The sequence below is a fragment of the Lagopus leucura genome, unplaced genomic scaffold (assembly GCF_019238085.1).
Source record: "Lagopus leucura isolate 7727_CA_CO unplaced genomic scaffold, USGS_WTPT01 Super-Scaffold_810, whole genome shotgun sequence".
Lineage (NCBI taxonomy): Eukaryota > Metazoa > Chordata > Aves > Galliformes > Phasianidae > Lagopus > Lagopus leucura.
Window position 1 is genome coordinate 11,464,601 of NW_024962261.1, and position 27,682 is coordinate 11,492,282.

General features: G+C 39.2%; 1 protein-coding gene across 3 annotated transcripts; it reads left to right on the top strand.

Annotated features, from left to right (window-relative positions):
- Window positions 1-414: 414 nt before the first annotated feature.
- Window positions 415-27,682, top strand: PRRC1 (proline rich coiled-coil 1). Of its 3 annotated transcripts, none has more exons than XM_042866292.1 (9): window positions 415-492; window positions 6,623-6,739; window positions 10,376-10,759; window positions 11,955-12,118; window positions 14,476-14,578; window positions 19,389-19,552; window positions 20,578-20,681; window positions 22,943-23,045; window positions 26,440-27,682. In XM_042866292.1, exons 2-9 carry the CDS (start codon window positions 6,643-6,645, stop codon window positions 26,647-26,649), a joined length of 1,329 nt encoding a protein of 442 aa, XP_042722226.1. In that variant the 5' UTR covers window positions 415-492; window positions 6,623-6,642; the 3' UTR covers window positions 26,650-27,682. The 3 variants fall into 3 exon arrangements, with proteins under 3 accessions (XP_042722226.1, XP_042722228.1, XP_042722227.1); XM_042866294.1 differs by lacking the exon at window positions 415-492 and adding an exon at window positions 1,073-1,091; XM_042866293.1 differs by lacking the exon at window positions 415-492 and adding an exon at window positions 1,674-1,768.

Below are 27,682 nucleotides of genomic sequence, written 5' to 3' on the forward strand. Positions count from 1 at the left end.
GCAGCAACGCCGAACCCGGCGGCGCCATTTCGCGGCCCGCCGCTCGGGCAGAAGGACGCCCCCACCGGGCGCCCAGAGGGCCGCCGGCCCCGCCGCAGGAGACGTGGCGACGCGTGGCGGGGGGCGGGACCGCAGCGCGGGGCGGTAGGGCGCGCGCGCCTCGCCGCAGAGGCTGACGGGAGTTGCAGTCGGCAGCGGGGCCGGCGGGCGCCTCGTTTGTCGGTGGCTGAGGCTCGGGTCGCCCCTTCCCCTCCGCGCCGGTTCGGCCGGTCCGCTCGTGGTGCTCGGAGGGGCCGATCCGCGGCGCCGGGGCTCGGCGGCGCCTCCCGTCACGCCGCGGGAAAGTGCCGCGTCGTCACCCGTCGTCCCCGGCGGCGGGAGGGAGTGGCCGCAGGGCCGGGCTGGGCAGGGCGGCGGGGCCGGAGCGCCTCCGTCGCCGCCCTCGCTCGCCGGTCCGACTGCAGCGGTGCGGGCCCGAAGCGGCTGGGGCAGGTGCGGGGCTCGGGGCGCTGCGGGAGGCCGGGATCCGCCGGGGGCGGAGGTGAGAGGTAGCGGGGCCGGGAGAAGCCGGCGGAGGGTCGAGCCGTCCGCCTAGGCCGCTGCCGCGCCGCGCGAGTGCGGATAGAGGGTCCGGGCGGAGGCCCCGGCACCCCCACTCCGGGCAGGTTCCCCAGGCAGCCCTGCGGCAGACAGCCCGGGCCGGCACGACGTACGTTTCCGCTTGGCTGCTGCTGGCACGTTGCGGTGCGCGGTGAGTCACCGGCTGCCCTGCCCGACTGCCTCCAGGGGCTCCGGGTGTCCGGCTCCGACCTGGGCGACCCGCGCGGTGCCGGTGTCAGTGACCGCGGGCACTGACCGTCCACTCAAGGACCGGCTTCTGTCTGACAGGCGGTGCTGCAGTGTCGGTGCAGACGCTGGAGGCACTGCTGAAGTGAATTGCCCTTGATTTGAATGATTCACTCTCTACCTCACAAAAAGAGCGTGCTTTTTTTTTCTTTTTTTTTTTTTTTTAAAAAAAAAAAAAAACCAACAAACCAGCATCTGGAAGTGCAGCAGCTGTTACATCTCATCATATCGACAGCTCCCTGAAAGTAAGCAGAGTCAAGGTGGGAGTTGGCCTCTTCTCCCAGCTGACAGCAAAAGGACCAGTGGGAATGGCGTTAAGTTGCACTTGAGGGTGTTTGGGTTGGATATTAGGAAATGTTGCTCTTCTGGAGCAGTAACAGTGCATTGGAATGGGCTGCCCATGGAGGTGCTAGAGTCACTGTCCCTGGAGGTGTGGAAGAACCATGTAGATACCTCACTGAGGGACATGGTTGGTAGGCATGGTAGGAATGGGTTGCTGGTTGGAGTCAGTGACCTCAGAGGTCTTTTCCAACCTTGGTGATTCTGTGATTATATATTGAATCAGTAGCTCTTTACTGTGGTTAACAATAATCGGAGGTCTTGAGAGCTATACTGCGTCTGTGATATTTAAAAAGAAAAACTTGACAAAGTTTTACATATTATGGAACAAATCCTAAGGGTTAGAGGTATACTGAGAATGTGGGGAACAAAGTAATTCTCAGAAGATTAGAAAGCTTTTAGGCAAGTAAAAATGCCTGATTTATATATTGCTTACAGTGAAACTTTTTTTTTTTTTTTTTTTTTAACATTATACATGAACTATGATATCCCTATCAGCAATAGGACAAGCCCTTCTAGCACACCTGGCATTTCAGTCTGTCTTGGTGCTGTGACAGGTCTGAAGAACACTGGGTTCCACTTGGTAAAAACTTTTTTTAATTGAAAAATGTTGTGGGTGTTTTGATTACAACTATTTTTGTTATTAGTATGAAATAAGTGTGGGAAGGTTCTTAATTACTTTTTATTATTTTTTTTTTTTTCTGCACATTATGTGCCTCACTTTGCACTTGAGGGCGATCATTTAATACCGGATGATTAGACTCACAATCCCTGCGTGCCCTTCCTTTGGCTTCCGTGTGGCTTTGTATGCCCTCTGGCACCTTCCCGCAGTCACTGAAGGAAGTTTTATCCCTGTCCTTCTCTCTCTTTCTAACACAGAATAAAATAATGTGAGGAATGAAGGTTTTATACTTACTGCACTTAGAACACAAACTGTGTTTTTGATTGGGGTCAGCTTCACTTCGTCTTCAGTAGGATGCCTTCTGTATTGTTTTCTTTTTTTTGTGTACATCTTGATCCTTTTGTTTTTAACATCTTTTTGTCAAGTCTGTATGAGTTCTTGTGTCCCCTTTTGTGTCCCCCTTGGTCTCACTGTGTTCAATAGAATTTTGTCTCTGTGACACAGTTGATGCAACCTGGGATGTAACATTTAATTGAAGTGGTGGTTGCTTTGGGAATGGTTCCTGACTGGATTAGACATAAGGAACAAATTTTTCGCTCAGAGAGTGGTCAGGCACTGGAATGGCTGCCCATGGAGGTGGTGGAGTGGCTGTCCCTGGCAGTGTTCAAGAGGCGTCTGGATGAGGAGCTGCGAGATACGGCTTAGTGGTTTATAGTAGCAGTGGCAATGGGAGGACGGTTGGACTAGGTGATCTTGTAGGTCCTTTCCAGCCTTGTGATTCTATGACTCTCTGAAATAAGTAACTGACTGCTGCTTGTTCTGGAAAGCTGCCAACTTGTGTGTAGCTGTCACTGGTGACGGCTGCTTCATTGCTCTGCTTCACGCATTTAAGTAAAACAGATATGCATATGATCATTTAAACATGAGAAGTTTAATAGCATTTGAGATCAATATTACAACTACTTTTTTTCATTTCAGGCTCTGCTTGAAAAAAAAACCAATGATGTTGCCTGTTGAGGCTCTTAAGTACATTGGCTTTGTTTATTAGCAGGAGTGTCTACTGAAAGGCAAGAAGGGGTTAATAAGAATGGCAGAAAATATGACCGAGCATAAACTCTGAAGCCTGTCTGATTTCTGGATAATATCTTCTTATCCATGTGAAATTTCCTATCTCCATTTGTTGGTAATCTCACCATTAACTGTCAATTTCTGTATTTTGGAGTAATAACCTGAAGAAAAAGTTTTGAAGGATGGTAGTGTCATTTTGTCAAAAATTGAGATTATTGGAAAATACGGAAACAAATGCAATTACTTCCTATTAAACTTAAGTAAAGAAAATGATTAACTTGCTTGTTCAATCTCCAAATCAAAAGCTTCCTGCTTTTAACATGAGCTCTGTTAAAATTTTCCGTCAGATCTGGAGTCCATTGTTCCCCTCAGTGTATACAGACCTTGCCTTTGGGAACTCACCTACGGGCTGAGGTTGACTGTTGAGAGTCAGCATGGTTATTTCTCAGCTACAGAGTGGCCTTTTGGGTCTGGCCATATTTTTTTAAACCAAAAAACTGTTGGGAACTCAACATGATTCGTGCTGCTTCTTGAAGGGGTAAATTTAAAGATGACTGAACATTGTATGCACAGACTTGTTTTTTTTTCTTTTTTTTTCTCTGCATTGATTTTTCTTACATCCCTTCTTTTGATTTTGTAAAAGTATAAATGAAGATTTTCTTATATATGGTGAGTCTTATCAAATTTCTGAAGTCAACTTCTGGTTACAAATCAGTAGATGGCAGTACTGATGTAATTTTTGCCTCCTAGTACATACTTCGCTTCGGTTGTTTCAGAATTTTTCCTTTGTCTCTTTAGTTTATTAATACAAAGTGTTCTGGTTTGCAAGAAGGAGAAGTCACCTCTTTTGTTGTTGTTATTTGCTGGGTTTTTTAAGTAATTTTTTCATCTACTTCTGTTTCATTATGTGGCTTTATTTTGAAAAATCTTCGCTGACCATAAAGCAGCACTAGAGGAAAGGGGTGAAACAAATAATTCAGTAAAGCTGACATGATGTGCATTTTCCGTCTAAGCAGCCTAACTTGCAGATGTGCAGCATGGCTGCTGTGATGAACATTTCATAGAAAGTTAGGTGCATTAAAAATGTGTCTGTAAAAGCAGAAAATCTCACTGTAGCTTTCTGTAATGATTTGTATCCTTAAGAAATGAAACTGAATTTTTGAGAGCTCTTGGCAGTTGATTCTGTTTGTGGCCTGGAGTGTAGATAATGATTTTTTTAAAAAGTATTTTTTTGTTTATTTAGAAGTCACTTAAGCACAGGCTAGTTCCACATTCAGCAGTAACAAGGAGTTCCGGAATTTGTAGGATTCTGGAATTTCTGGAGCTTTTATTCATCTTCTTTGAGGGAAGTTGGAAACCCTTGCTGGAAAGTTTGTTGAGGACTGAAAACTGTTGAAATCTTTGATTTCCTTGTGTTTTTTTTTTTGTTTGTTTGTTTGTTTTGTTTTCATTCTTTCGTGTCTCTTACATTCTGCTTGCTTCCTGATTTCTGATATACAGCTGTGTTCAGGCAAGCCATTTATATTCAAGTGCTAATCTGAATCCATATGTGCTGCAGAATTAGTTTTAATTATATACCATGGTGGATTATTTTGACATGATGAGCTATTCTGTCCCAAGTACATCTGTTATTTTTCTTTCCTTACCTTTTGCGTATTCTCTTCTCTCTTTTCTTCTTAACCATTTAAAAGAAGACAAAAAAAAAAGTTCATGCAGCGCACACAAACTGCTACTGACTTATGTTGAGAACTCAGTGTTTAGAAAGCTGCTGTTTGTGCAGGCTGCCAGGTCAAAACTTCACAATGAGTTTGATGGTAATGTGATGTTTCTCAGTCCTGTCTTCTATGGGTCTTGCTCTGTTTCCCTCTTGAGGCTGCTTAGACAAGTGCAGAAGAGTATCTTGGGGTGGAAGGGACTTGGGAAACAGAAGTAGATGGAAAATGTGAGGAGATGCATGAGCCACAAGAAAAAGACTGTGGGAGCATTTAGGTTTCAGAGTTCTCTGGTTGGCAAAGGGTTGGGAAGGTGAAAAGGAAAAGAGTGAAGGATTGGGAGGGGGGAACAATATATTGCAGGCAGCTGTTGTTATGTGCTACGTGTGAGGATTAAGGAGTTTGTTTGCCTTTCCACCCAACCAATTACAGAAGACTGTGTTGTGTACTTGGCTCAGAGGACAGACATAGGGGAAACAGAGCAGTGAGCCTCTGATGGTACTGCTCAGAGGGCATCCATCTTGTTGAGGACAGTGCCTAGCAGTGAGTACTCAGGACCATACGGCCCAAGGTAGGGAAGCAAGTCCTACAGCTGTCAGACTGGACTACCCCCTCATGCTGTCTGCTGGCCATGCTGCATCTGTGGGTTGTTGGCTATCTCACAGAGGTGGACAAATGAGGAGAGAAAATGTGAAAACAACAGCACTTTTGTTTGTTTGAATTAAAACTGTAAGTTCTTCATGGAGCTCTTGAAGAGAGGCTCCCTGGAATCTTTTCAGTCACTGTACATGGCCACAATATTGAACTATGTTACTAGCTGAAATTAAGCAGCAGATCAGCAGAGAATTGATAAAACAAAATGTTTCTAGGAGATTTTGGCCAATGATCAGTTGCTCAGTGGAGAATTCCTTCATGCTTTGCAGTGAGTAGTTGGAAGAAGAATGACTTCAAACAAAAAAAGCTTTTACAGGAGGGAATGTAAACTCACGTAACTTGATTAAAAGGCAGAATCTTATCAGTATGAACTCTTCTACATTGTGAAGTTTAACAGAAGGCTGGGTGCAGTTCCTTTCTAAAGGATGATAAGGCGGACGTGCTAATTTTGTACAGACAGCCTGGACCCCACCAATAACTGTCCTGCCCATCCTGTCTAAAGAGAGGCTTTTAAGTGGATTAAAGAGTTGTTCTCATTTTTTAAAGCTATTTTGTTCTTATTTCTTTGAGAGAAAGAGGGAAAATGTATTTTTGCAAGTGGAATTAGTCTTATGTATGTGAGTTTTTTTAATCACATTACCTAATCCTTTTCCTCTACAAATTGTTAAGGGAGTAAGCTGGCATTTCTCAGTAGCTGTTCAAATAGTGGATATTGTGTAAAATGCTTGAGTGTGTCAAATTTTCAAACATATAGTTACTTTATGTAGGATTTTTCTTCTGTTAAAGTTTCCTTGGGAAATTTTACCTCAGAGAGTGGAGCAAGTTGCTGCTGTGCAGCTTACCAGGGTTGGGAGGAAGCAGGGCCTCTGCAACAATGCAAGTATTGCTTTTCTAACTGTTGCCTTTTCTTCATCTGTAGCTTCATACTTCCATTTATTTTTTCTTTAATAAGCATATAGCTTTACTTTTTTGGAAGTAGTATATCCGCAGGTTTACTCAGAGGAGCTACAAAGTAATGGCAACGTAACTTGGCCTTCAAAATACAAGCACATTTTTTTCCATTTACTTTCATTTCTGACTTTAAATGGCCTGATTTTTGGGTGGTGCTGTGTGGAGCCTGGAATTGAACTCAATGATTCTTACGAGTCCTTTCCAACTTGGGATACTCTGTGACTCTACTGTTATCAGAATAGTATGATATTAATATATATAATACTATGATATTTGATATGATATCCTGTCCCCCACCCCTGGAATTGGAATTTAAATTGCCTTCTCTGTAGGATAACTTAACTTACTGTGTTGTGGCCCTCATATTTTAGGGGAAAAATATTTGACACCTTTCTGCAGGTATGCTTTTTAAAATTTTTTTTCCTGACAGGTTTTTGTAGCTGAAGGAAAATGATGGAAGAGAGCGGAATAGAGACAACTCCACCTGGTACACCCCCACCAAGCACAGCAGGATCTACTGCTGCCTCTGCTACTCCTGTCTCATTAGGTAAAGAAACTTATTCTGCAATCACATTTAGTCATGTGTTTTGAAGTACAGCCATTCATCCAAAAATGTGTCACAATCAGCATGATTACGATGCTCTTCGGACTAATTTGGAGAATTAAAACTATTTTTTAATCATGGAAGTCTGCTTATTTGGCATTTTTGTGACATACAGAATATTTTAATCGTATTTTTGTTCTTGAATTTTTTTAATGAAGTTACGTGTGTACACTTGCAGTTTTTTTAAGGATATGAGTCCAGAAGAATTGTAACTTACACTGCAGCATATAATTAGAATATCAACATAGAAAGGAGTTAAAAAACAAATTTACACTCTGGTAGGGAGTAGTAGTAATCCTGGATAATCATTTTTTAATACTGTAGGTGGAAATCAAAGCCATGTGTATAATCAAAGAATATTAGGATGTTATAATCACAAAATAAACAAGAGAGTTAGGCAAAGCAGACTGTGATAACAAAAGAGAATAAATAGAAGGCTTACCCCTATCCTGGGCTCACTCACAAAACACCAGCAGAGGCAATCTCCAGAAGAGATCCTTCCCCACTGGTAGCCAGCTCTTAAATAGGTCTAGGAGGGGTGGAGCCTGGCTCCACCTGTTCTGGCAGCACAGGTGAATTGCCTTCAGCTGTGCTCCTCTGGCTGACTCATGGCTCGCCTCAGGTGATGAGAAGTTCAGGCCATCACTCAGCAGTTCCCATACACCATATGTGCATTGTATCTGTTGGTTTTTTTTTTTTTTTCCTAAGAATCTGAGCAGCAAGTTCTGAATACCAAATATTTCTTTTTTTTTTCTGGTACATCTTCTAGTTTGTGCAGTGACCTCCAGAGTGCTGTGTATTTACCCTATGGGGTGTGTAAGGCAATGCACTACATTGTGAGAAGAAATCATTAGAACTTCTGTTGATATATATTTTTATCCATTCCAGTTCCTGCAATTGAGTGAAGTAAGAAAACAAGCTTTATGAGTAATATTTGCCGTAGCCCTGCAGCATTGACTTGATTGGTCTGTGTGTCAGTGACATGTTGTACATGAGATGTCCTGATGAAAGAGTAGATGTTCCCTAACACAGAGAGCTTGAACAGTACCTCTCTTGCTTGGTCACTTTCCATGTACTGCAGTGTTGTCTGTGAGGTTTAGTGGATTTATGAATTATGCTGTCTAGTTTTAACTAAACTGACCCTCACAAAATGGGCATGTGGCCTAGAAATATTGCAGTGGAGAGATCACAGATCGATTATAGTGTTAATTATGTGACTGCCAGTGAGCAGCAAGGAAATGACAGAGCTGACACTTCTGCTCCGCATAAGAGTGTTTGTCAGATCTAAGAAGTTGGCCAACCTCCTACTGCCAGTATAACCCCACTGAACCACATGTCCCTTAGTATCACATCTAAACATTTTTTTAACAACTCCAGGAATGGTGAATTGTCCACCTCCTTGGGCAGGGGAGCGAGAAATGCAAAAAGTGCTAGAGGATGTTTCTGATGCAGGTAATTTTACAAGAACAACTTCTAAATGGTAGAATCTTTACAGTACTTTAAGATGAAGATTTATCATGAACATCTTTTGTACCACACGGATGTTTGCTTTGTGGCAAAGTGCTTTAAAGGGTTGTTCAGCTTAAAGATGAATTAGAATCATAGAATCATAGAATTGCTCAGGTTGGAAAAGACCTTAAAGATCATCGAGTCCAACCACAACCTAACCATACCCTAACTCTTAACAACCCTCTGCTAAATCATGTCCCTGAGCACCACATCCAAATGGTTTTTAACACATCCAGAGATGGTGACTCAACCACCTCCTTGGGGAGCCAATTCCAGTGCTTAACAACTCTTTCTGTAAAGAAGTTTTTTTCTGAGTTGCGTATTTTTCTTCTCTAAAAAGACAAATTTTCTGACCTGTTCCATAATGACAGTGCCAGCACTGTGTTACCTAGCAGATATTTTCAAAAAAGGTTGTTTGGAAATGTTTCCATCATTATGTAATGCTTTTGCTGAAAATGATACAAGTATATTGCCTATACAAACTCTCACATCTGTGCACTTTGATAACTTATTTAAAAATCTTCAAAAGAATGGGTTTGTGGATTTTGAGTGGATTTTGAATCCTTTTCTTAAAATATTAAAAATTCAACGTTATTGTACATTCTGTTTGTTTCTTATTAACTTGAATGAATTTACAAGCTGAATTTAAAAAAAAAAACGTTGTGTAATTGTGAATGGGAGTGGAAAATGAGTATCCTAATGTAGTAAGCACAGTGAGTGATGTGCTTCCTCCATGTGGATCTATGTATTTTTGTGAAGCAGCTTTTCCACCTATGACAGATATTAAAATCACATGTCAGAATAAACTGACCACGAGACCAGACCTTTGAATCAGTCTATTGCAAAGTGTTAAACCAAGATTTTAAACAATAGTGAGGCTTATTCAGTCACATTTTTCTCACTAAAAATTCAGTATTAATAATAGTATTATGTGGTATATTAATGCTTGAATTGAAAGCATGGGATACTGTCCCCACATAGCATCCTTGTGTCTAAAATGAACAGACACGGATTTGATAGCTGGACCACTCAGTGGATAATTGGTGGGATGACTGCACTCGAAGAGTTGCTGTCAGTGGCTTGACGTCCAAGTGGAATCCAGTTATCAGCAGTGTAACAGGAGTTAATATTGAGATTGCTGCTATTTAATGTCTCTAATGCATGGAGTATGGAATTGAGGGCACTCTCAGCAAGTTTGTGGGTGACACTGAGTGGTGAGATCAGTATGTTGGAAGGAAAAGATGTTGTGCATCTTTTCACAAGCTTCATAGGCTTCACAGGCTTGCGAAGTGGGCCTGTGTGAACCAGATGAGATTTAACAAGTCCAAGTATAAGGTCCTCAGTCTGGATCAGGGCAATCCCACACCTGAATACAGACTGGGACAAGAGCTTTTAGAGAACAGCCCTGCAGAGAAGCATTTGGGGTTTCTGGTGAATGAAAAGCTTGATATGAACCGGAAGAGTAATGGCTTTAAACTTTAAGAGGGGAGTTTTAGGCTAGTTTTTAGGAGGAAATTCTTTACTTAGAGTGTGGTGAGGCATTGGAACAGATTGCTCAGAGGAGCTGTGAATGCCCCAACCTGGAGATGTTCCAAGTCAGGTTGGATGGGACTTGAGCAGCTTGGTCTAGTGGTAGGGGCTTTGAAAATGAATGACCTTGTAGGTCCTTTTCTACCCAAATCAACTGTGCGTATGCCCAATTACTGTTTCTGGTACATACTGATAGTATTTAGATGAGTGATATTACATTTCAGGAAGAATGGTGCTAGCTATAAATTTCTGAGGCAACCTTCAGCAACTGTTAATTCAGTAGACAAATGCTAGCTCATCTTCCTAGCTTAAGGCAAATAGAGTAATGCAAAGCTACGTGGCTTACATAATACTGTCACTAGGAATTGATTGAAGTCAATGTTTTTTTGCACATTTATGCAGAACTAAAATTTCCTTTGAAGGGCAAAAAGCAGATGATTTCAAAACTTGCTTGTAAAAACCTAACCAATTCTCTAACTGAATCAGTTAGGCTAAGGCTTAATACTTCTAAAATGTTTTTTTTCTTGTTCTCTCTCACAGCTTTATCCAGTCCGCTTGCTACACCAAGCATATCATCTCCAGCATACTCTCCACCTTTGCCAGCTGCAGTGGCTCTGCTTCCTCCTCCTATAATGACTTCAGCTACACCTTCATTCGTGCCTTCTGCAGCAGTTTCTACTATTGCTCCACCTCTGGCTCCTGCCCCAGCTCCTGTTACCTCTTCAGCTTTTAGTACCTCTCTGCCTCAGTTCTCTGCACCTCCTCCACTAAGCTCCACAACTGGTTCTGGTCTTTCTGTACCTCCCACTGGTCCACCCATTTCAGGATTTTCTCTGTCTTCAACCTATGATATTACCAGAGGTCATGCTGGTCGAGCACCACAAAGCCCACTGATGCCATCATATTCTGCACCTCCAGTTACAGGTAACTTTTTTTTTTGTTTGTTTACCTTTTCGTTTGTATGCTTTTATATTGATGAGAGAGACAGAATGAGGGATCTCTTGGGTGTTTTTTTCCACCACTCTGCTAGAGTCCTACAAGTTCAAGTTCTTAGTATTCCAGCTACATTTAATTAATGTACCTGCACGTGGCAGAAGAGAGAGTAGCCTTTAGAACACAGACATGGTCTGGAACAGAGTTCCCTTTTGCTGAGTTCTACTAGTATCTAGACTTACAGAAAAAACATTTTTTGAGAGCTGTGTTTTTTGTTATCTTGCACAGGAAAGTCAGCTGAACATGAACAGAGAATCAATTCTAGCCATTGTAGCAGTATCTCAGGCTGTAATCTCATATATAATTTATCTATAGTAAACTGCTCTTCCCATGAGACCAGCTTCTGTTTTCTTGTTTCCAGTCACTAAATTGCATTAGGGCAGCTAAAAATAAACATCTTTTATGCAAATGGTTGCTGTAGTTGCTGAACTGATGTCATTTTTGCTAGTGGAATGGAAACTTGGCTGTTGGATATCAGGCCATGGTTTTACTGATGCTGGTGATATCTCCTTTAAGTGGTCTGTATTAGGCAAATGTTTATAAAGACCTCTCATTTGGGCAATATAAGATAAAAATAACTCTTGATTTCTTGTGTTGGAAAATGCTGGATATTTCTATTGTTTTTCTTTTGTCTTCTTTAAAATATGTAAAGATTTTTGGTTGTTTGCTCCTCTTTCTATTGCTACTGTTTTCGAGTGTGCAGGGTTAGAAATTTTCCTACCTCTTTTTATTATGTATGAGAACATTCCTGTCTCTTTGTTCAAAGAGCAACACCCATTTCTCTTTTTCCTCTACAGAGGGCTCTAGTGAATATCTGAGTACAATATAAGTACCATTATTAAACTAACCTGCTAAGAAAGAAAACATTGTTTAATTTTACATGTGATGTACAGGCATTCTCAGTACTATTGGTAGACATTGTTTGAGCGTGTTTACAGTGGTTATATCTGCTAACTTTTAACAAGCAGAATTGTTCTGGGACCTTCAAGAAATGAAGCAAATCTGCCCAGTATTCTTTTATTCTTCCTGCACAATTTCCTATTAAACAATGCAAGCTGCTGCATTTTAACAAGTATAGTACAGCAAAATAAATGAACATTTCTGTTTTATTTCTCCTTCTTGCTAGGTGTTTTGGCAGATCCTATTACTCAACAAGCATCTTTCTCATCACCTTTGGCTTCTGGAACAGGAAGTGGTTCTGCAATCACTTTTCCTGAGGAGCATGAAGACCCCAGAGTGTCTGCTGCCCAGAGTGGAGCACCTGCTGGAGGTCTGTGGGGGTTTATAAAGGTACGTTGTTTGTTTTTTTTTCATTTGTTACCATTCACAAGGAGTTGTGACTTCTTACTGACTGTATTAAGATGTATGTAGGTCGGAGACTAGGGAATTGTTAATTATGATTGAGCCATAATGTTCTCAGTGTGTTAGCACTCTTGTTTTCTAAAGATCAGATGAAATCTGGGAGGCTAGTAAGTAATGACTGCAGGAATGCATCCTGGATTCGGTGCTGATGAACTAGCATCATAGTTACAGCACCTTGTTACAGTTACCTTGTTTCTATCCTGGAACTAGTCTTAACTTTGTGCTTTTTTTATCTCCGGTGTTTTTAACAAATCATTTACCTTTCTTACAGATTTCCTTTAAATTAGATAGTGCTTAAAAGAATCTAAAATTGACAGATTGTTGGATTGGAATAGGATAAGACTATTTCAGTTCCCTGAATCTGTCTAAGATGGCAGTCTTACATATAAGTTCCAAGATTGGTTGGCATATAGTGTATCAGAAACAAAGTTGATACTAATGTAATCACCACACCCCACATCTTGAGTACCTGTTGAGCAATTGAGACAGTACCTGAATTTTCAAGAGATTTGTATTTGCAGTTTGCCAATATGGAAGATTCTCCATCTGTTTGGATTTCTGTTGACTTAGCATCAACTTGATAGAAATTCAAAATCTAATTGCATTACAGTTCACAGTGTTGTGACAACTTTGTGCTCTTCGTTGATAGAAAAATGTAGATTATTTGTCCCTGCTTTGTGATAGACCAGTGACCATAAAGGCAGTCTGCACAGGAGGAGAAACAACTCCAGCTTTTCAGGAACCTGATAATCTGTAGGGACACTATATTATAATTACTAGTTAGGCAGTCAGGCTGCAAGTATTTGTAGAAGTTTTGACTCCAGACCTGGAACTTGTTACTACAAATGTTTCTGAGGATCTCGTAGCATTCCCTCAGTTCTTTTTAAAACAACATTCAAGCTTTCGAACTGTGAGGGAACTGAGGGAGAAATATTGCTGGTCTTGTCCTTGAAGGCATCTTGTGGGTAAATGAGAAATCACAAGAACTTAGATATCAGCAGATGGATGCTACCATTCAGAGAAGTTTCTGGGGTTGTGTGTGTTGACAGAGAAACAGTTGCTGTGGGCTCTGGCTCCAAAACTTCCATTATACTAGCATGAGTAATTGTTTAATTTTCTTCACCAAATTCTGTAACCAGACTTAGTGTTCTGCTCAGTGGTGAGACTCAGTAGTGAACTATTTCACTGTGAGATGTGAGGAAATTAATAATTATTAGTCATTCTGTAATATCTCAGTAGATGTAGGATTGTGATTTTTTTTTTTCCCTCTGTTAAGCTTGCAACAAAGAAATAGTATTCATACCTATGGGAAAGAAGCCTCACTAAGGAGAAGTTGTTCAGGGATGATTAAAACTTCTCTGATTCTGGACTTAGTGAAAATATATGTTTATATACTAAGCAAGTGCTTGTTGAAAAGAAGGCATACACAGTGCTACCATGTGTAATGCTTGTCCTGTAGTGAAGCAAATGTAATCATATGCAGTTTAAATGTTACACTTTAAAGAGTCAGTCTACTGAAGAAATTTTGTAAAAGGTTTCAGTAAATTGGTTTTCGGGCTTTATCTGTCAGTTACTCAGCACTGCTGTCTTTTTTTCACCCTGTGACCTTACCTGGCTCTAAATAAACTTGTGAAGAGATGCAGACAATCATTAAGACTGCTTGCAAGACGTAGGGTAGCATATGTGTTTATATTTAATCATCTTCAAGGTTTGTCAGCAGCTCCACCTATGATTTGGCTGGAGTGTACAGAGCATTTTTTCCATATTGTTTAGAATCTATTTATAAGCTTTCAGCTTAATTGCCCTAGAAATATTTTTTAGTAATGGATTCAAAAATAGATCGCATTGTCTTTAGGAAGGGTAGAAAAGAGACCTCCTTGGCTTAAGTTAGCACAATCTAAATCTAGCTGTGTGGGCTTACCATGCCTGTAGTTAGCTTTGGAAACCTGCAACCTCACTAAATGCTCAGGGCTTCTTGTCCCAGAACAGGACTAGATCAAGTGTGTTGCCCATCACTGCTGTTGAAGATGTTTCTTTTTAAGTCATCTGAGAAATGCATTAATGCAGAAGAGATGGTAGAGATGGTAGAGATTATATCAAGTGCATGTTGTACCCGAAGAGTTGTGCAGTGATAGTCTTCTCCTGTAGCATTACACACTGATGAGTGAGATACACTAGTTGTTAAAAAAGGTAAATGTGACTAAGAAAAAGGCAAGACAAGATTTGAAGAGAGTTGTTTGTTTGCTTTGTAATTGTAACATGGACATCTGTCTGATGAAATGCAGGGTGTAGCTGAGAATCCCATGGTAAAGTCTGTTCTGGATAAAACCAAACATTCAGTGGAGTCCATGATCACAACACTGGATCCCGGCATGGTTCCATATATCAGTAAGTATTTGTGACAAGCCATTACATAACATATGCAAATAATAGGTTAATTTAATAGCATGCTGCTTACACAGTTGAAGTTCCTGTATGCAGTATGCTAATTCAAACGCAGAATATTGTACTGATTTCTTAAGCATATTGTCCAATGAACCACTTACTCTGGAGGTTGGTTTCTTTTATTTGTGTCTTTAGGTTCATTTGGCTTCAGTATTTCACTGTAGTTCATTTACTGGCATAGTAATGCCCTTTTAATACAAATTATGAATAGTGAGGAAATAACAAATAAAAAAAATTGATGATGGGGTCTTCTGTATAATCTCTTTGTTCCATACTTTTTTCTCCCACTGTGTCTCTATGTAAGCATTACAAAGTTTAAATTAAAGTATTCTGTGTATCAATCCTATTGGATCACCTATTTTAATTTTTTGTAAAATTACACATTAATATTAAAACAAGTCAAAAGATTGGCAGATTCGTAAAATAAAGGTATTTATATGACTCTAGAGACTTTGTTCCAATTTTGATGTGTTTCACAGGCAGTATTTATTTATTTATTTGTTTGTTTTCGTTTTAGGGAATGTAGCAAATTTAAAGTGAATCAAATGAGTAGGTTTGAAAAGTTAAAATTTTTAAAAACAGTTCAGTGAAACCTGCTGAGCATTTGTGAGTGCTGAGCCTGGAAGAAAAAGCACGATATTTCAACTGAACTTTGAGAATTACTAAGAGGGAGAAACTTCATGGTATTCTGCAATTTTTGTTTTTTCTAAAGTAGATTGTAAGTGATGTAAGGTTTCTATTTCATTAAAATACATAAGTGAAGACATAACTTGTCTAGGATGGTGGTTTTTTTCATCCAGAGAGACCTGAATAGGCTGGAGAAGTGGGCCCATGAAAACCTAATGAGGTTCAATAAGGCCAAGTGCAGGGTGCTGCACTTGGATCAGAGCAATCCCAGGTATTTACACAGACTGGGGGAAGATCTCCTTGAGAGCAGCTCTGTGAAGAAGGACTTGGGGGTCCTGGTGGATGAGAAGCTGGACATGAGCCAGCAGTGCTTACAGCCCAGAAGGCCATCTGTGTTCCGGGCTGCACTAAAAGAGGAGTGGTCAGCAGGGAGAGGAAGGTGATTGTTCCCCTCTACTCGGCTCTTGTGAGGCCCCATCTACAGCACTGCGTCCAGGCCAGGAGCCCCCAGTACAGGAAGGACGTGGAGCTCTTGAAGTAGGTCCAGAGGAGGGCACTAAGATGATCAGAGGGCTGGGAGCACCTCTGCTATGAGGAAGGTTGAGGGAACTGAGATTGCTTAGCTGGAGAAGAGAAGGTTCCAGTGAGACCTCATTGTGGCCTTCCAGTGCTTGAAAGGAGGTTATAAACAGGAGGGGGAACGGCTGATTTCAAAGGTGAATAGTGATAGGAGAAGGGGGAATGGTTGCCTGAGGAGGTTGTGGATGCCCCATCCCTGGAGGCATTCAAGGCCAGGCTGGATGTGGCTCTGGGCAGCGTGATCTGGTGGTTGGTGACCCTGCACATAGCAAGAGGGTTGAAACTAGATGATCATTGTGGTCCTTTTCAACACAGGTCATTCTGTGATTCTATGATCTTAAATCTAAGTGAATACCTCCCAGCAGCTCACTAGTGAGATCTGTCAGAATGCAATGACATTTTTGTACTTCGACACAGTATTCATTGGACAAGAGAAGCAGTATGTACAGAAGGAAGTCATTTTAATAATTCATTTTCTTCTAAGACTCAGAGGAAGCAAGTTCAGCAGTTATCTCAAAGTTCTCTGGATGTTGGAAAGGAAGGTAGCTGCGTAAATCTCGATTCTTGTTATACTGCGTTTATTTTGTAGCTGCACTTTATGGAATTAGGACAGAGATTTGTAAACTTAGCAAAATTTTGGAATCAGTGGAAGTCTTTCCCTCAATAGCAAGAGGCCCCATTCTCTCTGCTCTCACTTCATTGCTGCAATTTGAAGCAATTTCAGATTCCTCATGCCAAAGACTGGAAGTACCAAAGCCTCTTGATGAGGCTTTGTTAAAAGAATATTTTCACGTGCACAAATACTACTCCACTAATCTCTTACTGGAAAACGGCTGAACTATTTCATTGGTTCATTGTAAGTATCTCAGTCTAAGGCAAGCACACGGAATGGAAATTTTCTGTCTGCATAGTAAATGTTTTGTCACATTATAAGCATAAAAATCATTATTTTTATGACAAAAAAGGACAAGGAATCTTAAATTTTCTGTGGAACTGACAGTTTATAGCACGAAAGATGCAATGCAATTTCCTGTATGTAGGGACTTTAGTTTAAGTTGGTGTGGCAGTTCTGTCTCTGGATCAATGAAATTCTTACATTTCGGGTTTTCATATTTTTGTATTATTGTTATGCATGACAGATTCATTCATTTCATTTAATGCTGTAATATCTTTACTTTTTTCTGTAGTATCTGTTGAACAAGGACATACTTATGTGATGAACATAATCTATACTTGTGTGGAGCACAAGCAGGAGTTTCTTAGTTACTATTCCTAAGCTAGTATGCAGTAGCTTATTACATATGTTATGGGATAGTTTTCAGTAGTTGCTTTAAAATCTCGTCAGCAGATTTTCTATCCCAGGAGCATGCAAACAGGACGAATTTCAGCAAAAGCACATTTACTTAGCTTGATTTCTGTGAAGAAAAAATCGATGAGAAAATAGATTCCTTAATGTATTTACTGTCATTGTTTTTCCGTGCTTAGAATAACTGCTCCGGAATTCAATGGTATGTACATACAATTCCATTCAGTAAAATTAGCGGATATGTGAAAAAAAAACAAGAAAGCTTCCAACCCTAAAAAGAAGTTATATATGTTGTATTACTATTCTGACATTTCTGGCAATTCTTCATTAAGCGAAGATATTTCCTGTAATCAAAGTCTACTGAGTAATATGAGCCAAAGAATAAAATGTTTGTTTCTTTTTTTCTTTGAAATTTAGGCATCAAGCTTTTTTTTTTTTTCTTTTTTCCTTTGGAGGGGTGATGTGGAGCTAGGATTTTTTTCTTAGCTTGAGATAAAGACTGTGGACCCATCAGCAGATGTAATGAGGTGGAATTCAGTGTTTAGCAAAACCACTGGGCTTTGCTCTTTTTTTCTTTCAGGTGTAGTTTAACTGGGTTTTGTTAAGTCACAAGGTCTTGGTAATGACAGGTTAAAAGTCTGTTTCTTTATTAATTTGCTGCTCTTGTTGAAGAAATGCACCCTTGGATGACAAAATCATAGATTGTTTTAGGTTGGAAGGAACTTGTTGAGGTCTTCTTGTCCAAACCCTCAGCTCGAAAAGGAATCATTAGAACCATGTGCCAAGAACTGTGTCCCAGTGGGTTTTGAAGGTATCCAAAGAGGGAGGCTCCACAACCTCTCTGGGTAACCTGTGCCATTGCTCACCCACACATTGAAAAAAATTTGCTGATGTTCAGGAGCAACCATTAGTGTTTCAGTTTATGCCCATTGCCTCTTGTCCTGGCACTGAACACCTCTGAAAAGAGACTCACTGTGTCACCGTTGTACCTTTCTGTCATTTATTTGTATACATTAATGAGGTCCTGTGAGCCTCGTCTTCTCTATGCTGAAGAGTTGCTGCTTGTCCTCCTTTCCTTGTGGGAGAGATTCCCCAGTCCCTGAAGCATTTGTGTCAGACCAACATACTATTTGAGCAGAAGCTACAGGAGGTGCTGTTTAATAAATGACCACAGAGCTGGTGACTCACTGTAGTCTGTTCCCTTTGGGCTCGATTATCATTCGCAGCCAATGGACTAAAGATGAAAAAAGGCATGTCCTGACCTGTTGCTTTTAATGCATGTGGACATGCTGTCCACGTGTTTATCGCAGTCACTTAAACTTGCTGATGCAATTTACTTACTCTGACATGCAATGTTTGAAAAAAGTTCAAGCTGTTTTTAAGAATCCTTGTTAAAGTGCTGATAAGTTTTCTGAGATAATTTTGCATGTAGTAAGTTTGACAGTAAAAATTACCTAGCTGTGATAGACAGCTGTGAGGTACAACTGAATTCATGAGTCTTTAGAAATGTTCTTAGATTTCTTTTAATTCATGAAATGGTTTTGTTTTATTATTAAAAAAAAAAAAAAACTTAGTGAAAACTCATTATTCTTCATGGAACTCATCCTTTTCATATGGAAATTCTTTAGAAGTATTAACAATTTCTTGGATCCATGGATGTTTAATAACTAAAAATGCTACTGACTAAAAAAGAGTTGTGGGACGGAAGGTGAGCAACAGGCAAGCGTTAGAATTTTGCAGTCCAAACACTAGGAGGAAGTAATGTGATCACTTAAAAGTTTACAAAATTTGACAGTTGTTCACTGGATTCTATTAACTGAATCTGTGTTCTTCCTTGCTTTTGTAAGAAAGAATTTCCATATCACATCAACACTTCTTACTGCTTCCCAAAATGACAAAACATCCTTAGAAATAAACGTTTTGAGTTATTGTCCTAAATCCATTAGCTGTCATTGAAGGGTCTCCTTTTTTTTTTTTTTTTTTCAGGGTACTGCACATCTCCAAGTTCCTGTTGTTCTTTTTGTGTTTGTTTGTTTTTTTAACCTATAAATCTCTCAGCTCATCATCTAACTCTTCCTAATTTATGCCTGCTTCATGAAAGAACTTTTGTGCTATGTATGAGAAGGAAAATACCAAGTGAAGCATACACTTCAGATGTGGGATATATTTGAACTAGCTTTAATATGAATATAGAGAAATACATGTGTACACTAAATATGTTTTTTGTTTGTTTTTTTAAAGAAACTGGTGGAGAACTGGACATAGTGGTTACTTCTAATAAGGAAGTAAAAGTTGCAGCAATTAGAGATGCCTTTCAGGAAGTCTTTGGGATGGCTGTTGTTACTGGAGAGGCTGCACCGTCTAACATCGCACCCCAACCTGTGGGCTATGCTGCAGGTTTAAAAGTAAGTCAATAGGTAATAATGCTGAAGCATCTCCAGTGAAAAGAGAGATTGTAAAAACGTTTACCTTAAGGAATCTGACTACGTGCAGGGAGATCAACTTGTAAGGTAAGCAAACCGTTGCTTTTTGTGATCGTTGGATTGTTGTGAAGTGGCTTGCTGAAACAAGTTTTAATTTCTTGCTGTAAATATACTTACAGCAGATGAAGAATAGTTTTGTAAACCTACTTACAATTTCATTGGCTGCCTCCCTATTAATTCAGCAGATGAAAGATAGCTTGATCAACGTCACAGGAATCTTCCCAAACAGATAATAATAAGGATAATTAAGAATAATAATCCTTAAAAAATGAGAATTCACTGTGCAGAAACGGTTAACAAAGAGTGTTTCACGAGATTCGAAAATACCCAGAATATAAATATAAGGTGTATAGGTGGAACCACCTGCTGACCAATAACCAAAAATGCTGCAAAAAAACTATTTAGCATTCCGTTTCTTAAATATAAGAAAATTATTCACTTAATAATAATGAAGTAATCTCTCCTAACTGATGTGGCAGTGTTCACAACAGCACTAAGCCGCATGTTTTCTCTATGTATTTCTACTGCTGTGTCATGGTAGTATTTTCATTGCAGCCTGAGAGTGATAACAGGCTTGGTAACAGGTTCTCCTTTAGTCTTACAATCCTGGTAAAGGATTCAAAACAGACAAATCTTACGCTGCAGAAATGGCAGTGGGAGTAACAGGAATATATGTTTATCCTTTAACTAGTAGTGAAATTTGTTACAGCTACAGCATGCAAAGAATTCCAAAGCTAATGTAGATCTTTTTCATGAAAAAAATAACAAATGAGTCTTACAACTTTTTTTAACTGCTGGGGGTTCCATTCTGAATTTATTTTTTCAGTGCTGTTTTATTTTTTCAAACCTCTCATATTTTAACTTGAAAAATACATTCAGTTGTTGTTCTTTGCATTTGTCTGCAAGTACTGTGCTGTGCTTTTTTTTTGAAGAGACTTGCTTTTCAGGGAGCCCAGGAAAGGATAGACAGCTTGCGTCGGACAGGAGTAATACATGAAAAACAGCCTGCTGTGTCAGTGGAAAGCTTCATTGAGGAATTACTTCCTGACAAGTGAGAACTTTAAATATATTCCAATGAGAGGAGAAAAGAAAGTAGAATGCTCTTTATAGACTTGCAATGGCCTACGAGGAGTTACTAGCAGTACCTATCTCAGCAGAAGACAGGAGACACTCTGTGTTCAGTACTGTTCTATCAGACTTTATTTTGGTGGTGGTATTCAGCTTTTTTTCCATACATCTTGATAGCTGAATAGACAAAATCGTTGTCTGTTTCTTTCATACTATACAAGTACTGAGCTGACAAAATTAATTAGCTGTTGTAAAACCTGGAATTTGGTAGTAGCTTGCTCACTTTTGTGATTGAGCTCTCCTCTCTTGCTCTGAAATTGTATTTTATTCAGAGAGCATATTTGGAGCTGTTCTGGCATTTGCAGTAATATGACTTTTTCAGATGCAAGATTGTCATTTTCCTTTCATTGAGAATGTACAGTTTGTGATTTTTTTTCCACAAATATTAATATTGTGTTTTCAAGTATATTGTAACCTGTATTTCATAACATTCTTTTTGTCATTTTTAATAGTTTTATAATTAGCTTCCAAAACATTAAATAGTTGTTGTTGTTGTTGTTGTTTTCTCTTTCCATCTTTGCGTTTTTCTTCAAGTGATGGAGTCTTGATTCATTTGTTTTCAATATTCTCTGCTCTTGCTTCATTTTTAAAGTTACATTTAGTATCCTTAGTGGAAGATGGATGGTGAATTTTCTGCAGTAAATAGAATTAGGAACCATTTTCATTTTTGTTTAGTGTTCACTTCCATCTAGTCCAATTGAGATGTTTTGTCAGGTACACGAAGGAGTAACTCTAACAACCAGATTTCTTTTTCAAAATAATTACCGTTCTCTTCCTTTGAATTTACTAATTCCTTAGTCAGATATTTTTTGTTTGTTCATAAAGTAGTCAACATGATTGAGCTGGCTTAGAACTGCAAGTAATTGAAAGAAATGCTAGCTTTTCTGCCCACGCTTTACAGGCCCCACAAACATTTTAGTCTTCAATATCAGTTACAGTAGAAATAGAATAACTTAACACACGATTTAATTCTTATTGAACAGGTGATTTTGGAAGCTTCCCTGCGCAGTGCTATGAAAAACATTTGAACTATTTTTGACCCTACTTTTTCTGCAGTTAAATGATAGGTCATAATCACTGAGAGAGCAGAAGGACATTACTTCCCTTCCAAATGCGTATGCTGGATACTATTTGCAGAAAATATTGCAGTGTTCTTTTTCTGTTATGCTTCCCTTCAGATTCAAACTACTTTATAAATTGAGAGCACTTTAACAATGAAGCTGTCTCAACTGTCTTTCATAGTTTCAGGCAGGAGTAGTGCTCTATCAGAAGTGCATCCCGGTGCTGTTTCCCCCTATAAAAGAGGGTGGGAGTGAAGCATTTCTTCCTCATTTGCTCCACTACACTCTTGTTCTGACATTTAGCTGTTGTCACTGCCAGTCATTTCTTAAAATCGGAGTCTTGTGTTTCTATTCAGAAGAGCAAGATTATTGCTTTCCACTCTTTAAAGGATAAAATACAAGTTATACACATAAAACAGTGACTGCAGTATTTTGCTTTCTAACTCTTCTGTGATTCTTGGCAATGCTTTTGTGTTTTTGCTTTCCCGGAGTGTTTCTGCTCTGGTATCTCAACTGTACAACTGTTTTGGGAATTGTATACAGTGAGTCATTGATGCATTGCTCTAGTTTTGTTTGGATCTTATCAGTGTTGTCAGTTTGTTGACAGGGAGAAATGATTTAATGTTTTGCAAGCTAGATACAGAAATATTTTGGGTACTGCTTCAGTAACCACTGCCATTTTTTCAGAGTGATGCCAAGCTGTTCCTGTGACTAAATAACATAAATGTTCATAGTAAGGTTAGACATACCAGAACAGTCTTCTAAATACACATCGTGAATGAGAAACCAGGTTTTTAATTGTTAGGGAAGGCTAAAGTAATGAGAAGCACTCCTGCAAGGACTATGTCAAAAATGTCCAAAATAATATAACTTGCATCCGCCGCTTTCCCTACTTTCTAGTTGTCTTAATATTTCCCATCTACACACATGGACTGTAATCACATATGAATAAAAATGATTTATACTAATTTTACTTTAAAATTACAAGATCTTCATGAAACTTTATTACAAATACCTGTGCAGTAGAGTTTACTAAATAGCTGAGGTGTAATTTGAGTATTAACGTGCTTTTAAACTGAGTGATTTTCAGTACTCAAGTGTGAAAACTTGCATGTTACTGCAGGTGGTTTGACATCGGATGTCTGATTATTGAGGACCCGGTTCATGGAATTCATCTGGAAGCTTTTACCCAGGCAACACCAGTTCCTCTACAATATGTTCAGCAGGTGAGATTCTTCAGATTATTATTTTTTTTAAACCAACGGTAGATTCATAGTTCAGACATAAGACTTCAATTTTAATCACCTTTATGATGCCAGTTCTTACTGTTGCTCCACTTAAATCTTTTAGTTTATGAAATGAAGATAAAACATGCTTCTGAGTCATGTGTATGTACTACCTGAGGTGTTTAGTCTTTTGTGGCAAAGAAAGCTTTGTTTGAGAGTCTCATTCTGCATAATTTGGCGTATGGAAGTATTAGTTTTACTTTTCTATTAATCAAAAAGAATTCTGAAAAGAAATTAACTGATAGGAAATAATAGCAAAAAAAAATTACTCAAGAAGAAATAATCCCTCCAAAATGGAATATAATTTTATCATTGTTCTACTTCCATCTCTCTGGCTCAGTGACTAAAAATAAACCTTACCAATCTTTAAATAGGTAAAATAAGGATACTCTCACTTCCTCAGGTGAGAAGGGAAAGCTTTGCAGCTCAAATGATGCACTCAACAAGTGCACCAGGTGCATGTGGTAAGCGCTCTTACCCACCCAGAAGATGTGCTTTCTTTTTTGTTTTTTAACTTACTTGGCAGAAGTTTTTGAGTTTCATCTAATCTCAGCAAAATTATGCAATAGTGAATTGTGGACACAGGCACGTTTTATCAACTCAGTGAAATAGCTAACATTCCATTTAGGCATGAGCTGAGATGACTCAGCTTTTAATAAGTGTTCATAATACCTAGCTATTAGGTGGTTTATTACCAGCAAACTGATAGCATACTGTATTAGCTAGTGTTCCTAGAACTCATTCCTGGTAGGTACGTCTCTAGAATTGTGCACGAGCTTGATGCTACTGTGAACAAACAGAGTCATACCTAAAAAGCAAGTCAGATACCCTGTTTGGCCTGTGCTATTCTGACAAAGGTTTGAATTTTCTGAAATATAAAGATGGAAGTCTTGGAAAAATTGTGCTTCATCCTGTTGTGGAAATAAGCTAGCAGTGTAATTTTTAAATACCAGCAGTAGCATTTTTTCATGAGATCACTTAGGTTTCCTGGACTTGCACTAGGAATTACTCCAGACTTTGCCCACTGCATGTTGCCTGACAGATATGAGCCATACATTAGTTCTGAAATTTATTTTTACTGGTTCTGCAAAGAATTAAAAAAACAAAACAAAAACACCACACCTGTTTAGTGTTTGATCCATGGGGACTGTTTCGAGAAAACAGATAGCAGTTGTTCTTTTTTGTTTGTTTGGTCATACCAATTCCAATAGAGTGATCATTTACTTGATTGGCTTTAGTTCTTATTTTTCAGAGATGTTAGAACTATGAGAAGCTGATGAGTAACAGCAGAAGAAATACTGCTCTAGTTTGCCACAGTGTTCTCAGAAGGGGTGTAGAAAGACATGAAGCTTCAGAAAAATTACTAATCAGTGCTCACTTACCTCAGTGAAGTTGTATTTGTCTATCTGAAAATAAGGACAGCTGTGTGAAGTTACTGCATAAATTGTCACAAGTCTACAGATCATTGATACGAATTAAGCAATTTTTTAACATAGAACACAGCTGACGTTTGCTTTTGTTTTGTAGAATATATTTTGTTATTTAAAAGCAGTTCTTAATGGATTGACTTTTAGAGTAATTTTTTCATAGAATCACAGAATGTTTGTTTTGTGTTGGAAAGGACCTTAAAGCCCACCCAGCCCGTGCTGTGGGCAGGGCTGCCCCCCACCAGCTCAGCTGCCCAGGGCCCCATCCAACCTGGCCTTCAGTGCCTCCAGGGATGGGGCACCACAGCTTCTCTGGGCAGCTGTGCCAGGGCCTCACTGCCCTCTGATGAAAGGATTCCTTTGTAATATGTAATCTAAATCTCCCCTTTTGTAGTATAAAACCATTCTGCCTTGTCCTACCACCATTAGACTACATAGAACTCAATCTCCCTTTTTATAAACCCCCGTCACATATTTGAAGGCCACAATGAGGTCTCCCCAAAGCCTTCTCCTCTCGAGGCTGAACAAGCCCAGCTCCCTCAGCCTGTCTTGATAAGAAGGTGCTCCAGCCCTCTTATCATCCTCATGATCTCTTCTAGACCCTCTCTAACAAGTCCATGTTCTTCTTTTGCTGGGATCCCTAGGTGTGTACCTTAAGACTTGTACTAGCAAGACTAGTGAAAAATTATAATTAAATTAATTTATTCATGACGCATGGCAAATCATTGACCTTTTGATTTTTTGCCTTCAGCATACGTGTTTGTTACCTTTATTCCTGTTATGCATCTTCTAGAATCAATGTTTCTCTCAGGGTTGTGCAAGAAACTTTTGTATAAATCCAGTACAATATCTTTAAATAAAATCTAAATGGCAAAGGGAAAAAAAGTCATTTTATAATTGTGTTTATGACTAAGAACAGAGGAGAAACATGCTTTAGATGATAAATGTTATTTGTTTTTCGCAATACAAAAGATTGAATATTAGAAATAAGAAAAGCAGTTACGTTCCTCATAATTTTCACTGATGGTGTGTTTTATTCTTTTAAGTAATGGGAACAGTGATAAAAGCATCTATACAGAATCCACACAGAATGTAACTTTTCAGAGTTAGACTATTAGGTGGACCGTAATGGAGATAGTGTAATTAGATATTCATTGCCTACTTCCAGGTAGATCGTTTACTTTTTACTGACAGTATGTTCTGACTAATTAGAACAAGTATTGAATTTACTTTTCCCTTTCAGTGGAGTCTGCCTCTTGTGTGCTTTTCGGTAACAGATTATTTCCATATTGGAACAGAGTGGACATTCTTACAGACTTACATATGCTGTTATTTTACAAGGCAGTAAATGAACTTTAGTCTGCTGTACATACAGTGGAAACACAATAAGTCGGTTATTTGTCAGAGAAAACCTGTATGAAGAAATTGGCCAGTAGTGCAATTCTGTGAAGAAAGAAATAATATTCAGAAGAGTCTTACTGAGGCTGGAAACCTACTCATCTTTATATAAGAGAGTGGCCAGAGGTCGGTGCCTGGGATGAGCATGAGAAGAGATAAAGGTGCTGATGCTTACACTGCTGTTTTTCTTCTGCATCAGGGAATTACAGAATGTGCTCCCTTGGTGATCTCGTGTATAGCTCTGTACTCATTTTCTGCCAGACTCAGGTGTCTTGTTACTTTTCTCTTTTGAAGGGGACAATTTATCCATCTTGGGAGGGTAGCAGTTACTTTTTTAATTAGTGTTCTAAATTATGGGGCAGTATGAAATGTGGATTCTGATGTTCTTTTATTTGCCATGTAATCCTGGTGACGTGAGAAGGATACTTCTGAAAGTTGGTAGTGGTGAAGATAGAAATAAAAGTTCTGATTTCATACTCTGAATAACCACTTCTCGAAATGTCATACAGGCTAAGAGTCTCACGCCTCAGGACTACAACCTGAGATGGTCGGGCCTGTTGATGACAGTGGGTGAAGTGATTGAGAAGAACCTACTGAACGTCAACAGGACTGATTGGCACGTGGTGTTCACTGGCATGTCCCGCCGGCAGATGATCTACAGTGCAGCCAAGGCTCTAGCTGGGATGTACAAACAACATTTGCCACCTCGGACCGTTTGAAAGAAGATTGATCCGTGACCATAAAGAATACTGGTTTTAATCCTGGAATTGTAAAAGTTACATATTCTGATTCTAAGTGGGGATACAGCACAGATTTATAATCTACTTGTAAACTGTATTTTACTTTTTGAGAAGTGAAGGTTGTTTCCGGAAATGAGTAATTCCAGTTTTTGATAACTGTGTGATTTCCAGTATGATTCATAAAAGAGGAAATCAGAACAAGCGTATTTATGACTAGGATAATAGTGTAACAGTTTATGAAGTGGAATGTGCTATTACTTGACACCTTAAAAGGCATTTGGTGTGATGTTTAATATTTTAGTTACTCGGTAACTTTTTCTAAAGATGGGGATTGTTGTTTAGCTACTTTTCTTAGTAATATAAACATGTTGGCAGCATAATATGTATGTTGTACGTGCGTTTCAGTGTAGGGAGGCAACTTCTGTGGTGGATGTTTCCATAAGGCCTGTGCTTACGTGGTACACTTCACACCACCAAGGCTTGGTGTACTTAAGTTCTCAGGACTGAAGCTGCCTAGTTCTGATAACATGTAACAGTAAATTGCTGAAGAGCACAAGTCCATGCCCAGGTGGTTGAAGTCTGGACTAATGAATTTTTGAAATACAATTTTCCAAACTGCATCTTCTTCTTTCTTTTCCCTCATTTTCTTTTTATCTTTTTTTTCTTTATGTATAGCTTTTCTATAGCGGAGATGCAATCCATCTCCAGCTAAAACGCAGATTTATTGTTGCTTCTGTGGCTTTTAGATCAGATACCATATACACGTGAAATTATTTAGTTTCCTCTATTAAGTTACAATTGTCAACAATTTCATCTAGAAAATGGTGGGATGTATATCTCTTGCTTTGTTATCCTGCATTTTCTATATGTTTGTAAGTCTTAAAGGCATTCTTGTTGTCATGGGCTGTTTTTTATAAAAGTTTCTGGTCTTGTCTGATTTTTTTTCATGGCTAAGAATATCTTCTATCCGTGCTCACACAATCTGAAATCTTTATTCAGAAATATGGGAGTA